Source organism: Lytechinus pictus, chromosome 2 (genome assembly GCF_037042905.1).
Source record: "Lytechinus pictus isolate F3 Inbred chromosome 2, Lp3.0, whole genome shotgun sequence".
Taxonomy (NCBI): domain Eukaryota; kingdom Metazoa; phylum Echinodermata; class Echinoidea; order Temnopleuroida; family Toxopneustidae; genus Lytechinus; species Lytechinus pictus.
This window is the reverse complement of record NC_087246.1, coordinates 67385881-67401160: the sequence shown is the minus strand read 5'-3', so window position 1 is coordinate 67401160 and position 15280 is coordinate 67385881. Positions and strand designations below refer to the sequence as shown.

Genomic DNA, 15280 nt, shown 5'->3' with positions numbered 1-15280 from the left:
GCAGTAGGATCTGATCTGACCCATAAATGGTCGCATCTGAGCTCGATATTCGTTGCCGCCCCCTCCCCATCCCCAGGGGGGGGGGCATTTTCGGCCAGGGACCAGTGTGGCTCCAACGGATTGATTTCCTGTTTCAAATCTTACCTGAGATTTTGTGAGTGTGTGTGTGTGAGGGCGTTGTTTTTTTGTTGTTGAGTGCATGCTTTGACAAAAATTTTGAGTGGACCAGACATGGCGTACTGGGCAGCAAAATCTGTAAAAAGTTGCGAGCGAGTGAGCAAAAATTTTGACATTTTTAAACGAAACTCTAATTTTGTGATAGATTTTGACATCATATTCAGAAAATAATATCATATTTCACCTTCTCTCTCCCCTTTGCTTTCATTTTCTCTTTTTTATCTTGGTCGTGAAAATTTTGGGGTCCAACCCCCCCTAAGCCAGTTCTTGAAGTCCATTATAATTTATCCCGTTTCGGGGTGGGGGCTTTTCTATACCATATCTCATATGAATGATAATAATGCTCTTTTGCTTGTGTATGTCTTTTGTTTATCCATGTTAACCCATTTACAATTGAATGTTATTGTTTTTGCTTATTGATTTATAACTTTTATTTCTGATTTGGAAGCATAACATTGAAAAGAAATTAAACCAAAGTAATTTATATCTATATCACTTCTGGTTCTTGCAAATATTATCAAACTTCTCGTACACAAAGTTGCATCGAACGACAATTTGAAGGATACTTACCGTATTCTAAACACTAAATTTGACGGCCTTTATCGTTCTATAGTACACTGCAATGATACCGGTGTTAATTTAACACCAGCTTGGTATCTATTTCGGAAAACACCAGAGAATGTGTTGAAACAGCACCACTTCAGCTTTAGTCTAACACCAGATAGGCAGTTAAACAACACTAATCAGTGTTAAACCAATATTGGTTTGATTATTAACTAGTGTTGTTTCAACACTTCAATGGGGGCCGTTTCATAAAGCTGTTCATAAGATAAGAGCGACTTTAAAAGGACGGTCCGGGCTGAAAGTATTTATAGCTTAATAAATAGAGTAGAATTCACTGAGCAAAATGCCGAAAATTTGATCAAAATCGGATAACAAATAATAATAGCGGCACTCGAAAGCTCATGAACTTGTAAGCTAGTGAACACTTTTTGCGAGAGTGATTACGAATTTCCTTGTTGACCATAGTAGATTGCGAGACAAATGAATACCCTCTAGCGATTAAATAATAAATTAATTGAAGTTTAAAGTTTAGCAATATTTTGTGAAAACACTCGTCATGAATATTCATTAGGTGGGCTGATGATGTCACATCCCCACTTGTTCTTTTGTATTTTATCATATGAAATTAGGTTTATTCAATTTTTTTCCTCTAAGAACTAGAAAAATTGGATTGACAACTAATTTAGTGCATTAGATATTTATTGCTGCAACTTATTTCATTATAAGGAAGACATGTTATTCACACAAGTATGAAATAAGGAAAAAATATGATTTTATACAATAACATAAGAAAACGGAAAGTGGAGATGTGAAATCATCAGCCCACCTAATGAATATTCAAATGTATATATATATATATATATATTATATAAACCCCTCAAAAAAGTTTGGAAATCTGTGTTTGGCCATTAATTTCTCCCAACCCCCAATTTTACACAATGCATATTTTACATCATTCAAAAGGTTATTTAATTCTCTTTAAAATGATACCATGCTTGTTATGATCATGCAATCACGAAAAGAGCAGGATTCAAACGTGTTGAATGATGTCTGAATTGAAAAGCTGCAAAACGAGCAAAAAAGGTTTGGAAATCTGAGTTTGACCATTAATTTCTCCTAACTCCAAATTTTGTACAATGCATATTTGATATCATTCAAAAGATCATTTAATTCTCTTTAAAATGATACCATGCTTGTTATGATCATGCAATCACGAAAAGAGCAGGATTCAAAAGTGTTGGATGAGGTCTGAATTGAAAAGCTGCAAAACGAGCAGAAATAGTCATGATGGGTCAATACAGAACATGATTCTTTTGTCTGTGTCAATAGAGATGAAAATCCATTCAAATCAAGCCCCTGCTTCTGTAGTGATGGTACTGTGAGATAACATATGGTTTGAAATACCCATGCATGTTTGTTTGTTATGTTTTTGATTGTGCAGAGGTGTGTTTGGTTCCATATTAATGGTGATTTTAATGTGCATGAAAACATTTAAAAGAAACCGCTGAGAAACTCACTCATCACCACTGAAAAAAGAACAGTGACTTTCAATATTGTGTCATTTTGCAACTTTTGAATTTTGACCTTGACCCACATTTCAAGGCACTGCACCTCCATATGAACAATAATCATATCCTGTAGGCTATCTTTCTAAAGAAAATTAAATGATCTATTCATTGATATCAATTACACATTGATATTTACTAAAACCGATGAGGGATTATCGATCAAAGTAAAAAACAAACCGCTGAGAAACTCACTCATCACCACGGAAAAAAGAACAGTGACTTTCAATATTGTGTCATTTTGCAACATTTGAAATTTGAGCTTGCCCCACATTTCAAGGCACTGCACCTCCATGTGAACCATAATCATATCATGTAGGGTATCATTTTAAAGATAATTAAATGTTCTATTCAGAGCTATTAATTACACATTTATATTTACTAAAACCAAGGAGGGATTTTCGATCAAAGTCAGATTTCCAAACTTTTTTTGAGGAGTTTATATATATATATAAATTTGGTTCCATGCGTCATATTGTGCCCTCTCACAATCGTTGGCACATTATACCCCTGCCAAGTACATGTACAATTAGTATATTTTCGGAAATAAACTACATACAAGCCATATTTAAGCCATCCAGAGTGATATCCTAATACACAATCTACCAGTATAATTTCAATTTATTATAATGTAATATTACTAAATTGAATTTCAAATACAGTTACAATAATGATACTGAATTAAATATTACTTACAAATTCGATGTGACCGCAATAATAATTATGCGAATGGAGGGATCTATAAAATACACAAAAACGCCCCTTGTATTTCCAAATCTGTCCGAGTCTGTTATGTGTCATCTTTTATTGCTTTTCCTATTTCAGTGAACAATTATGATCATGATGGCATTGTCTTCTGAAATGTATCATTGTATTAATCTGTCCCTTTCAATAAAACAAATATTAAACTATAGATTTCATTTCATTTCCCTTATGGTAAGATCGTTATATCTAGAGTATATATTACAAGAAAATACCGATTGGATAGGGAAGAATAAAATGATATTGTTTGATATTTTTTCGATGAGCATATATAGTTATGTATGTTAGGCAGATTCTTGGGTGTCAATGTATTGTTATTTTCATAAATAATAAGCAAAAACTCTCTTGAAATTTAAATGAGGTGGCATCGAGGATTTGCTTCTAAGCTACAGTCGGATTGAGACCATTTAATCTTTGCTATTTTATACAAAAATACAAATTACAATGTGATGTGCAACATAGTAATTTTACAATGTATGACTTATGATTAAACGTGGCCCCATCACTGTCTCTATTGATAGTGATGTCTTTTTGGAATTATTTTGATCTAAAAAGACTCGGTTGTTTTCATTTATTTAAATAACCATCATTTGGTAAAATCTTTTATGTCTTTTGTTGCCCCCACCTCATCCTTTAAATCGCTCAGCGTCAGTGAGTAACCCTCTTTTTGAAGCCTTTTCCCCTTCTAGTTTCAAAGCCATTGAAAAGCTGACAGAAGGCAGCGAGATTTGTCCATGCCTGACAATCTGATAGGTCCAAACATCCCCAGCTCTGAAATATGCTAATTTTACACTTTAAAACACTGAGTAAAATTTTACTCAATATTGAGTAGAAAGGGAACATGCATGTTTGCTGGGTATTTTTTTTACTCCATATTGGGCTATCTCAACGCAACATTGCGTAAAATTTACAAAATATCTTTTTACTCAACCAACATGCATGTTCCCATTTTACCCAATATTGAGTAAACCTTTTTAGAGTGTAATTGTGAAATGAGAGTTAAAAGCCCGGGGATACGCAGTCTTGGTACGTGCGGTCCACGCATTGATTGTCAACAGTTTCAAAAACGCATATCATTTCCAACCAGGGCCCCATCTTACAAAGAGTTACGATTGATCCGATCAATCGCAACTATGGAAAGCCAGCAACGTCAACATCTAAAATTACATGTTTGTTCAAAATATTTTCTAGAAATTATGTATATTCAATAAATTCACTGTTTTCTTGAAAATTCAGTATGCTTCCCTTTGTTTTCAAAGGAAAATGAGGAAATTTCCTAAAGAAAAATTATGACATTGATGGATTTCCATATACTAGAGATTGATCGGATCAATCGTATCTCTTTGTAAGACGGGGCCCTGTTCTCCCCCGTTCCCAAACCCCTCAGTACAGGCATCATTCTCGAAGACCCCTTTTTCAGGTTAAATTCCAGTTCCTTAGTACCCCATTTGTAGAGGGCCATCCATGATCCATCTAGATTTTAAGCCCGTCACTAATTAATGGCAACTAATTCTGAAGGGGATGGTCACTTTACTTTAAAATACTTAAAAAGTCACTTTAAAATTTAATGGTAACTGATGGATCAAAAAGTATTCCCCTAAGAGCAAAATATAAGTTTCTCAATCTGAATTTGAGTTTTTATATAACACACATCTACAATGCCTGCAAAAATGTCATTTTAACCCACATTCGCCCGCCATGCATTCTTCGGAGAATTTCATCCGTGACTTTACTCAAGCATCAACAGTCACAATCTATACAGATTTATACCGTAAACGCACCAGACTTCACAATAATAATGTCGGGAATAATGCCCATGTATACCCATATTTCGACGGATAATTGGGAGATTGTGAGATATATTCTTTGAGGTTACAGGGGATTACTAAGCCTATATAATTTTTTAAGCAAGTCTTTCGAGTCTGCACCAGGTCGCCATTTTAGCAACGAAGCATAGCAGGTATGTACATGTATACTCTGGAGCCAGTTCTTTACTCATTTTTGCTGGTAAGCCCATGATTATAATAGCTTTCATTTCAAATCCCGACCAAAAAACTTCAGAGGCAATTGTATTAAAAGGGAGGGACAGAAGGTTATATCCACGAACAATAGTCATATATTAAAAAACAGCCAGGCTAACAAGGGTCACTGTTTTAGCATTTCCTTAGTCATTTATCTATATTGAACTGTTGATAATGATAGTTATTTATATATACAGACTTTGTATTTCGATTTATCAATGATTCGAGCAGGTATTCCAGGCGTAAAAGAGCCTTAAGAGCCTTCTTTTGTTCGTTAAAATTCAGTCTCTCGAGCAGAAAGAGTCGTTCTACAATCTATATATACCTACTACACCGGTAGGTAGTGACACAGGCCGCAGTGCATTCATTTATGATAGTCTTTGGTTACAACTTTGACAATGCTTTATCAAACGATACGCTCAAATTTTGCAATTTGATCATGTTTGAAAATTTCTATTGGTATAAACTACAGATTATAAATAAATATACATCTCAAATGATAACCGTGTCCGTGATTACTAAAAACGAATTATCTTGCCTTTGGCATTTTTTGGTGATCATTTTGATTATTCAAATATTCATATTATTTTGCTTGTTTTGGAAATGATATTGATATTGGGAAAACGTTTTGCTTCTCATTCATTATGCAAACCGAACATTGCTATATCTGACAAACCTGTGGCAAATGTTAAGGTTGTCAACAACAGTTTTGAAATGTGTTGAAATATTATGCTTATGAATTAGTGAACAGGTAAATGGACGCTTTTCAGTATACAAGTACAGTCTATCGCATACACCTGTTTATGCTGGGAATAACAACATTCACAGACTTAATTCAGTAGTTGAGATGTGTATATCCCTTTATTCAATTGAAATAATCATCCTGTTGTAATATAGATCTACAGCCATTTTTGGTTGTGTTATTGTGTAAACGACTTAATTGGTTTGCATGCTATTTGCATGAAGAGAACGATAATACCAGGTAGAAGGCGAATAACAAACGTTAACATTGCACAAAACATGTTAGTTCCCCCATTATATACGAAAAGGGCGTAACATTTTATTAAATATATTTTGAGCGAAGTAACTAATTGGCACTTTTCCTGTTTTTTTCTGACTATGACCTTGATCCATGCATGAGAGAGTATACAATAATGGCACATTTGTAATTTATTAGGCTTCTTAGAAGGAGTGCTAAAGTCAAACTGTATACTCTTCTTGGCCAAGGTATCAAAATTACACTTGTTAATACATTTGATATCAAAATCCCTTTTATATTTTGCCAATAATCAATGTGGGTGGATTTAGCTATTTCAAATTAAAGGAGATAAAATTCAGAAATTTATCTAAAAGCTGCATTCCTCTTCCCTTAAAAACACTATAATTGTCAGAAATATAGGCGCGACTGAATTAGCAATAAAAAAGGCTCCTCAAACACAAATCTATATCACAACGGAGGAACACATAATTGTATTCGCACAAATCAGGATTAAGAAGATTTTAACAAAAAAAATGTATGTTAAAATATGTTAGTCTGGGCCCCGTTGCATAAAAGTTATCATTATCATGATTATGGTAACTTTGACATCCAATAATAACTTGCATGGAATCCTTGACTCTGATTGGCTGTTGATCAACGTTACCATGGTAGTAACTTTTATGTAACAGGGCACGGGTCTCATAATCCACGTATTGTTACAAGAAATGATAACCAATAAAAGTCAATCAGAAAACTGAATCAGTAATGTACTGTTGCCAATTACAATTTGGATGTAATCACATCTAACTGGCAACAATGTGTGAACGAGTCAGTTTTATTCATTGACCATGTTAACATATTGGTTTTATATCCGACCTCATATCATATTCTCTTAAAAGATATCAATTTCAAACATATGCAGATTAATTTAGAGTAACCTTCCAACGTTTCGACTGCAGATGTGAAAAATTTGTGTTACGCGGGACAGTCATGCACACCTGAACGATTTAGCCAGCATATGCCAGCATTATTTATATATATATATATATTATATAGGAATTTTCCTCACCTCTGGTCTACCAATGGTTTCGCGCCTCGATCACAGGCGGCTCATCAGGACACTGAAGCTAGTTGGATTTGGTGGTGGCCCTCGGTTGGGGCAATGGATGCATTTCACGGTCCGGCGGTCCTTTGTTTCTTCTTTTGTGACGGCATGCATTGGTTCGGACCTTCGGTTGACTGAGTGAGTTTTTCTTGTGAGTTGCGATAATGAGTTTTTCGTCTAAAAATAAGCATATATAGGTTGCAGATTCCACTTCCCCGCATAGCCAAGTTGGATTTTTTTCATTATTGCCCATTTTAAATTGTGTTGTTCCCCTTTCTTTTGTAGATCCCATATGTATTTAGATAGTTCTGTTTCGTTTTGATATTTCTCGTTTCGGAAAGGTTTTGTGTGATTTCTGAATCTTTCTTTAAAAGTTCCCCCTGCTAGGCCAAAATACACTTTGGTGATTGTATCTCTTTGGCCGTGTGTGACAGATGCTTTGTATATTATCGACTTGGTCAGGCAATTTCCCCGTAGAGGGCAGTCTTCCTTCACTCGGCAGTTGCATGTTCTTTTGATTTTCTGATGAATTTTTCGTCGTGTGATTTGATGATCGAATTTACCTTTTTCATGCAGCTGTATCTTGTGCAGTTTGTGTCCCTTGGGGAAATGTTTTTCGACTAGGTTGGTGAATTGCCCTCCGACGGTTTTGACATTACTGCTTTAGGGTGGGTTGAACCACGTGACTTTTCTTTGGCGTTTTTTCCTGGTTTTGTTGGACTATTGGTTTTTGGCGAATTTGATGTCACCATGGTAACCGCTGTTGCTCAGGGCTTCGTTGTATACCGGTGCTGCGGTCTTAAATTTTTCTTCATTTGAAGATAGGGATGAGATTCTTGTTTGTACTGATGTGGGAATTTGCTTAGTGATGGCAGGGGGATGGTTGGAGTTGGCGTAATTCACATACATCGGGGTGTCGTTGGGTTTTCTGAAGGGTTGGTAGGAGTTATTCTCGATAGGTAGTCTAACCGTTTCAGGTTGGTTTGCACTGTTATTCTCAGCCCGAGTTCTTGGAAGACTTTGATGAGTGTTTTTCTAGCTCTGTCGGCCCTGCTGCCTGAGGTGCGTCTTTAAAGGACAAGTCCACCCCAACAAAAACTTGATTTGAATAAAAAGAGAAAAATTCAACAAGCATAACACTGAAAATTTCATCAAAATCGGATGTAAAATAAGAAAGTTATGACACTTTAAAGTTTCGCTTCATTTCACAAAACAGTTATATGCACATCTCGGTCGGTATGCAAATGAGGGAACTGATGACATCACTCACTCACTATTTCTTTTGTATTTTATTATATGAAATATGAAATATTTTGATTTTCTCGTCATTGTCATGTGAAATGAAGTTTCATTCCTCCCTGAACACGTGGAATTCCATTATTTTAACATTTTGTGCTTCAGGCAAGGAGGTCCTAATCATCAAATTCGTAAAAATTGAAATATTGTATAATTAAAACAATAAAAAACAAAAGAAATAGTGAGTGAGTGACATCATCGACTCTTTCATTTGGATGTAACTGGCTCGTTCATATAACTGTTTTATTAAAAATAAGCGAAACTTTGAAATGTCATAACTTTCTTATTTTACATCCGATTTTGATGAAATTTTCAGCATTGTGCTTGTCTGATTTTTCTCTTTTGATACAAATCAACATTTTTCTGAGGTGGACTTGACCTTTAAGCGGCCAGTCCATCGTCCCTGTATAGACCGACACTGTGTGTATTTATTGATACATTTCAATTTAATTTGTATATATATATATATATATATATATATAAACACGGTCCGTTATCCATGGACATCGACATGGAGAAATATTTCAGTGTGACTTACCCTAGGCCTCTGCCTGTCACTCTTGATGCTATGAAATTGATATTGTTTACCACCTGATAAACATGATAAAAAGTACTCTCGTTTGGAAGCACTGATCGCGAGTGCATTGAGTGGATCTGCCAGCAAAAATAATAAACTCGTATCACATTATCTTCATCGTCGACTTAAAGGGGAAGTTCATCCTGGTAATAGGTTGGTTTTAATAAAAACAGAGAAACTAGGGAAAATATTAGTCGGAAGGTTTGATGGAAATCAGTCATAGGATAATGGAAAACGGAAATTTCTAAATGTTGATGTCCAGACAAGCAGGTCCAGACTATCTCTAAAATTCCATTAAAAAAATGACTTAATGTGTGCGGTAGATATCTCATCATAACCTTTGTTTAAGATGAATATTTTAATTTAGTATATTCCTCTATTAAAAATGCTCACATGAAATATGAAACTTTAAAATCTCATTGCTATTTTATTCTTTGATGGATTTTCATCGGACCTTCACCAATTTTTTTTCTCTGATTTTTCTGCTTTTATTAAAACCAACTTATCGTCAACTGGGCGTTGTGGCGTGCGCCTGTAATCCAAGCTATGCGGGGAAGTTACAAATTGATGTAGAGGTTCGAGGTTCGAGCCCTGGTCACGTCTTTCGGATGATGACGTTAAAGGTCGGTCCCAGACGTAAATAATCATATCTGATTGATACACGTCTGACAAAACTCAAATACACACACACGTGATACTTCCCCTTTAAAGGGAGGAGTAGCCTAAATTGATATCAATGGCCTGAATAGGGTATCGTTATACCAACTTAACATATGGAACTCTTGCCATCTGGATCTGCGCCTGACATTACCTAGCATTATACATGTAACCCTGGATTATAACCTCTGTTTGTCAGGAGACCGTTTCATGAAGGTTGCCAGCACCAATTAAATTGTACCAATGAAATTGTCAACTCTGAGTATTCAATGGTTATATATTGTTAGCGTTTAATTGAAACACTCGTCTCTGACTGTTAATACAGTATATTGACTACCAGAGAATGACAAATTGTCAGTGCAAGTAACTTTCATGGGGTGTTGTCCTGTTTTTCCAGTATTTAAAAGTAAAACGTTACAATAAATTAACTTCATATCATCGTTTCTTTCACCCATTTCACAGCATATATTGCCGGAATGGGGAACGAATGTAGATTCGGCGGGATCGAAGTCGAGATGTGTGAACAGTGGCGAATAAGGTCGGTCATTTGCAAAATCTGCTAGTCCGGATCGGTGATCTACAACAAATCAAACAATCACCGGTTTTCAACCATCTAACCACTTCCCCCACAGGCAAGATGGCAAACGGAATCAACAGCGAGGCCCAACGGATTCTCGTCATCCTCCTCGTCATCATCTTTGGAAGTGGATCTTGGTTGACCGTGTCCGGAGTCTGGAGCGAAATACCCATCTTGGTCGCCCTTGGCCTGCCCGAAAAGAACCTGATCACTTCCTACATAACCCTTATCGTTCAATCTGGACTCTTTGGAGTCTTTATTTTCTTGTGCTGCAACAGGTATCTTGCATCCACTCGCATCTATAGACTAGAGATCCCTGTAACCTACGCGGTCACATTCATAGGTTCCATCGGGTCATTCTTGCTGATATTCTTCTGGAACTCAAAGACGTACTTGTCCGGTGAACCACACAGTGTGTTTTTCCTATTCAATGTCTTTCTCGTGTCTTTGGTTGATATGATGATGAATACGACATCAATGGGATTCATTTCTCTCCTGAAACCCGCATATTTGAACTGGTTGTGGTTTGGTATTGGAATGAGCAGTATTCTTCCTGCATGCGTTGTTCTAATCCAACAAGCAGGCGCTACGTCTACAGAGACATGTGTCGCCAATTATACATTCCTGAACCAAACTGTGGTCGGGAATGCGTCAGTATCATACAACTGTACATCTTGGCGCGAAGTGGCGCCAGAATATCTCTTCACACCAAGTCAATATTTTACCTTTTTGTTCGTGATGATGCTTTGTTGTCATATCTCATTCATTTGTTTGAATTATCTGCCTTGCGCCAGACGAGAATACGCACCGCAGCCGGACGGTCACCATCTTAAAAAAGATGGCTGTGGAGGTCTTTTTCAATGGAACTCATCTGATGATCCTTCTTCCAACGAAGCGAACGAACTTTTGATTTCGCGCCCAAACAGCCTATCTGGGCTGGAATCTGCGAACTCCGATCAGTCAAAAAGCTGTGAACTGGAAGGAGAGCTTAGGAACAGACAACTTGTGTTTCTCTATAGTATGTGCCTTTTGAACAAGTATATCCTGTTCGGTACCCTGTCTCCATTACAGGGATTTTCTGCCAGTGCGTACGGGAGAGGGACCTACGGCTTGGTGATGCCTATCCATGAAATAGCAGACGCCCTTGCCTTTCTGCTCTTTTTACTGAAGCCAATATACAGCTTCAAAGTGGTGACTGGTACATTTATATTAGGATTCATTTCGAGTCTGTACTGCGTCCTTGTGGCGGCATTGAGTCCATATCCTCCATTTAGCAGCATATTCTTTGGAAAAGTACTTATTGTAAGTATTCCCATTATTTATTTCTGTCCCATTGTTTATTTCTGGTCCCCATGGAAGGCCAGCTGCACATATAATTGGTGCAGCTGAATATGGGTCATCCAAGCGTCTTTTGTCTTAAGTTTGATTTTTTTTTATTTTTAACTTTCTTAATATGTTTCAATCATTATATTTGTTCTTCTTTTTTTAATCAATGTTTAGAATTTACTTCATTATGTATGTGTATGTTACTCCTTGTATCTCTTTACATTGTATATATTGTTATGTATTTTTATGACGGAAATAAAAACAAACAAAGAGTGCAATTCGGTAAACGCAACCAATAGGGAGAAGATAAAGCTTCTTCTTTTTTTTTTTTTTGGGGGGGGGGGGTGGTTCTTATACTCCTACCAACAAAGGAATCTTTGTACCTTAAATGAAACAGCGGTACAAACTCTTTGAGGTAATCTTGCACCATGAGTGGAAAAAGGGGCAATATTAATGCATCTTTATATTTTAATTAGCACCAAGAAATGCTCGTTTGCACACTAAAAGGTGCAACTTTTCCCCTTTTATAAGGTGCATAATATTTGACATTAAAAATGTTTTAGGTTGCACCTTTATTACATGGTTCATATCAGCACCCTATAGCTAACTGCACCCTAAAAGGTGCACACATGAGTATAATTGCATAAAATATGGGGAACCCCTATTTCTTAGTGTGTACCCCGTCCCCGGTATTCGACCCGGGCTAAGGCTTACACAGTTCATCATTTCTTATGGTTCTTTTTAGTCGGGTCTGCGCAATCTCACCTTTTTTTTTTATCGCAGCCCCCCCCCCCCTCCCCTATTCGATTAACCTTGTTTTACTCTCTGATAAAGTAATCTTCCCAGTTGTTAATACAATTAAAATAATGTGTTTTATTTGTAAAGAGTACATAAAATGAAATGAAATTACATGAAGCTCCATTCACGTTCATGACATTCCATCTTTCATAATATATCGCAACCCCTCCACCATCCATCAATATGCTATACCTCGATTTACCCTGATAAATTATTCATCTCCCTGTTGACTTGTCAATACAAACAATATGTTTCATTTGTTGGAAGTAAATTATATGGAATTAATTTGCATGAAGCTCGTCCAAGCAACCTTTCTACACATTGCCTTTTTGCTTTATATTTTCTTTAGGTTGCTGCTTGGATAGGTGCCGGTCTGTTCCACTCCTACTCCCGCGCGGCTACCTCCTGGATATTACGACATACACATGAAAGCCGAAAGCATTTGATATTATCGAGTGCACTCGGAGAGATCGGTGCGACTGTTGGTGCCATTGTCATGTTCATACTCATCAACGTTTGCAACATTTTCGTGGCTTACGAGGACCAAGGGCTGTGTCCGACACACCCAACTTGTATCATACTATGAGAAAAGAGGGGTTTAGTTTTTCATCAATATAGGACGTGCTGCTCATTGCCACACCTAGGATTTTTTTAAGTGTCACACTTTACCTTTCTGGACCAGGTCTTGCATGGAGCATATTTTACCTGTCTACTTTTCATGCATCTTTCATATTGGAAAACAGGGCCATGGGAACTATTTTTTACTGGGGATGCTGATGTAAATTTGACCCAAAAAAAAGGGGGGTGCCTCCAAAATGTTGGTTATTTTGATCCCGAGAAATTTGACAAGCAAAAAAGGGGGATTGTTTCACTCTTTGGTCCAGAGAAATTTGACAACCACCCCCCCCCCCCCAAAAAGGGGGGAGGGTTCACTTAAAAATGTAGGTCATTTTCGTTTAATTTCTCCATTACACCTTCCAGAATTCCAGGGGGTGTTGCCTATGGGGAATAATACACGCATATACATATATATATATAATTTTTACAGTGCATCCAAAAACATGAAAAAGACACTACTGGGCGATGCATCACGATTTCTTATTTGTTAAGGATAGGTGTCCATGCATGGACTTCAAAAATGTCCTCGATGTATTTTAATTATGTTATATTATAGCATGATTCTATCACACATAAAATAGTGTATGGGCTATTTAGTGGGAATTATTTTATTTCTAAACCATTCATGCTACAGAAAGGGCATTATTCAAATGAGTTGCAATGACCCTTACATTGTACATTCATCACCATCTTTTTTTATTCAGTTTTCAATTCAAATTCAATTCAAATTTATTTATTTCACTTTCATCAAACAAAAACAAATTGTATACCATATATAAACAAATATTTGTATCCGTTGCAAAAAAAAAATTAATGATACATATGTTGTGAAAAAACACTTAGACAATTTGGGCAACACATTGTAGGTTTTAAATATGTATACTATTTTTCAATAGAAATTAAATTAAGATGGAAATGGGGGGACCCACTAAAAAGCAATGCTTGTACAATGTGGGCCCCTCAAAAAATAGATAACACAACAAATAACAAAGTATAAATACAGATAATCAAATGAGAAAAAAATACATGAGAGGGAAATACTCACAAAATAAATACAAAGTTATTAAAAATATATAGTTTGATAAAGGACAAAACAACCCGTCCTAAAAATATCCACCCTTCCCCACCACACCCCCCCCCCCAGAAAAAGAGAAGAAAAAAGGGGAGAATGCCCTGAGAAGATGGATGGGTGCTGCTGTACGTAGATAGAACACATGCCGTCGTGGACTCAAGCAAACTGGATTTAATGATGTGTATAAAAGGAGGAAAAAATATATAAAATAACCTGGAAAGAATATAATGCACGAAGAATGTGATTGATGCCGTGAACAAATAACCGGTAGGAAGGCGGATAAGCGGACAGGAGAGGAGAAAAAAGAGAGGATAGACACAATAATGTATGAGGTTCAACAATGAGCACATCTGAGAAGGACTTGTGTCAGATTTTTTTTTTTAATAAAAAAGGATAATTATTTTATGTTTTAATTGTAGTCTTTAAAGTAATAATGATGACTTGTTGAATTATGTTACACGTTGAATTATGTTACACGTATATGACAGAATATTGCCAATTTTGTGGTGCGTTCCAAAGGATTTATTACCACCATATACACTTTGTATTTTTTTTTTAAATCTCATCAAACTCGTTATGCTAAAAATTTTCATTAACCCAAGAAAACAAAAAATTTGTCCAAAAAAAAATCAATTTATTTTAAAGATCCCATAGTTTGGAATGATATCCCAATACATGCACCCAAGGAAAATTCCTTTTTTAAAGAATTTTAAAAACTGAGCATTTCAAGTCCCAAGTTTTTTTTTGCTCATTATAGCAGGAGAAGGTTTTTTTTTTTTACTTCCAGCCCCCCCTCCCCTCCCTGGATATCTAATGGTGCGTCCCTTAAGTGATCCATCATATGTATAGGCCTTATTCCCCCCATTGTAATTTGTTTATTATGTATAATTTTTTTGTATTTTAATTGTGTATGTTATAATTATGATTGTATAATGTTCGAAATGTGAATGACAGCAGGGCTCCCTTGTAAAGCAGGCCTCTGGCTTGAATGGAACTACCCTGCTTTTTATAAAGAAAACATGAATAAATAAATAAATAAATAATTGAATAAATAAATAAATAAATTCAATGCATGAGATATAAGATCACAAGGTAATATGTGCAAATGCATTATGATGAATTAATGTTAAGTATTGGAGTATGAACATTGGATCGATAATATTAACAAAATGTATTATACTCATTA

At 36.0% G+C, this 15280-nt stretch overlaps 1 protein-coding gene across 1 annotated transcript; it reads left to right on the top strand.

The window, feature by feature from the left end:
• The first annotated feature begins 4755 nt into the window (after positions 1-4755).
• On the top strand, positions 4756-14714 carry LOC129269566 (solute carrier family 52, riboflavin transporter, member 3-like). The gene is made up of 3 exons (XM_054907081.2): positions 4756-5028; positions 10166-11582; positions 12754-14714. Exons 2-3 carry the CDS (start codon positions 10341-10343, stop codon positions 12988-12990), a joined length of 1479 nt encoding a protein of 492 aa, XP_054763056.2. The 5' UTR covers positions 4756-5028; positions 10166-10340; the 3' UTR covers positions 12991-14714.
• The last annotated feature ends 566 nt before the right edge of the window (positions 14715-15280 follow it).

Coding starts and splice junctions, on each gene's coding strand:
- LOC129269566 (XM_054907081.2), top strand. CDS start 10,341: ATGGCAAACGGAATCAACAGCGAGGCCCAACGGATTCTCGTCATCCTC. Junction 11,583..12,753: donor TCTTTGGAAAAGTACTTATT/GTAAGTATTCCC, acceptor TATTTTCTTTAG/GTTGCTGCTTGGATAGGTGC.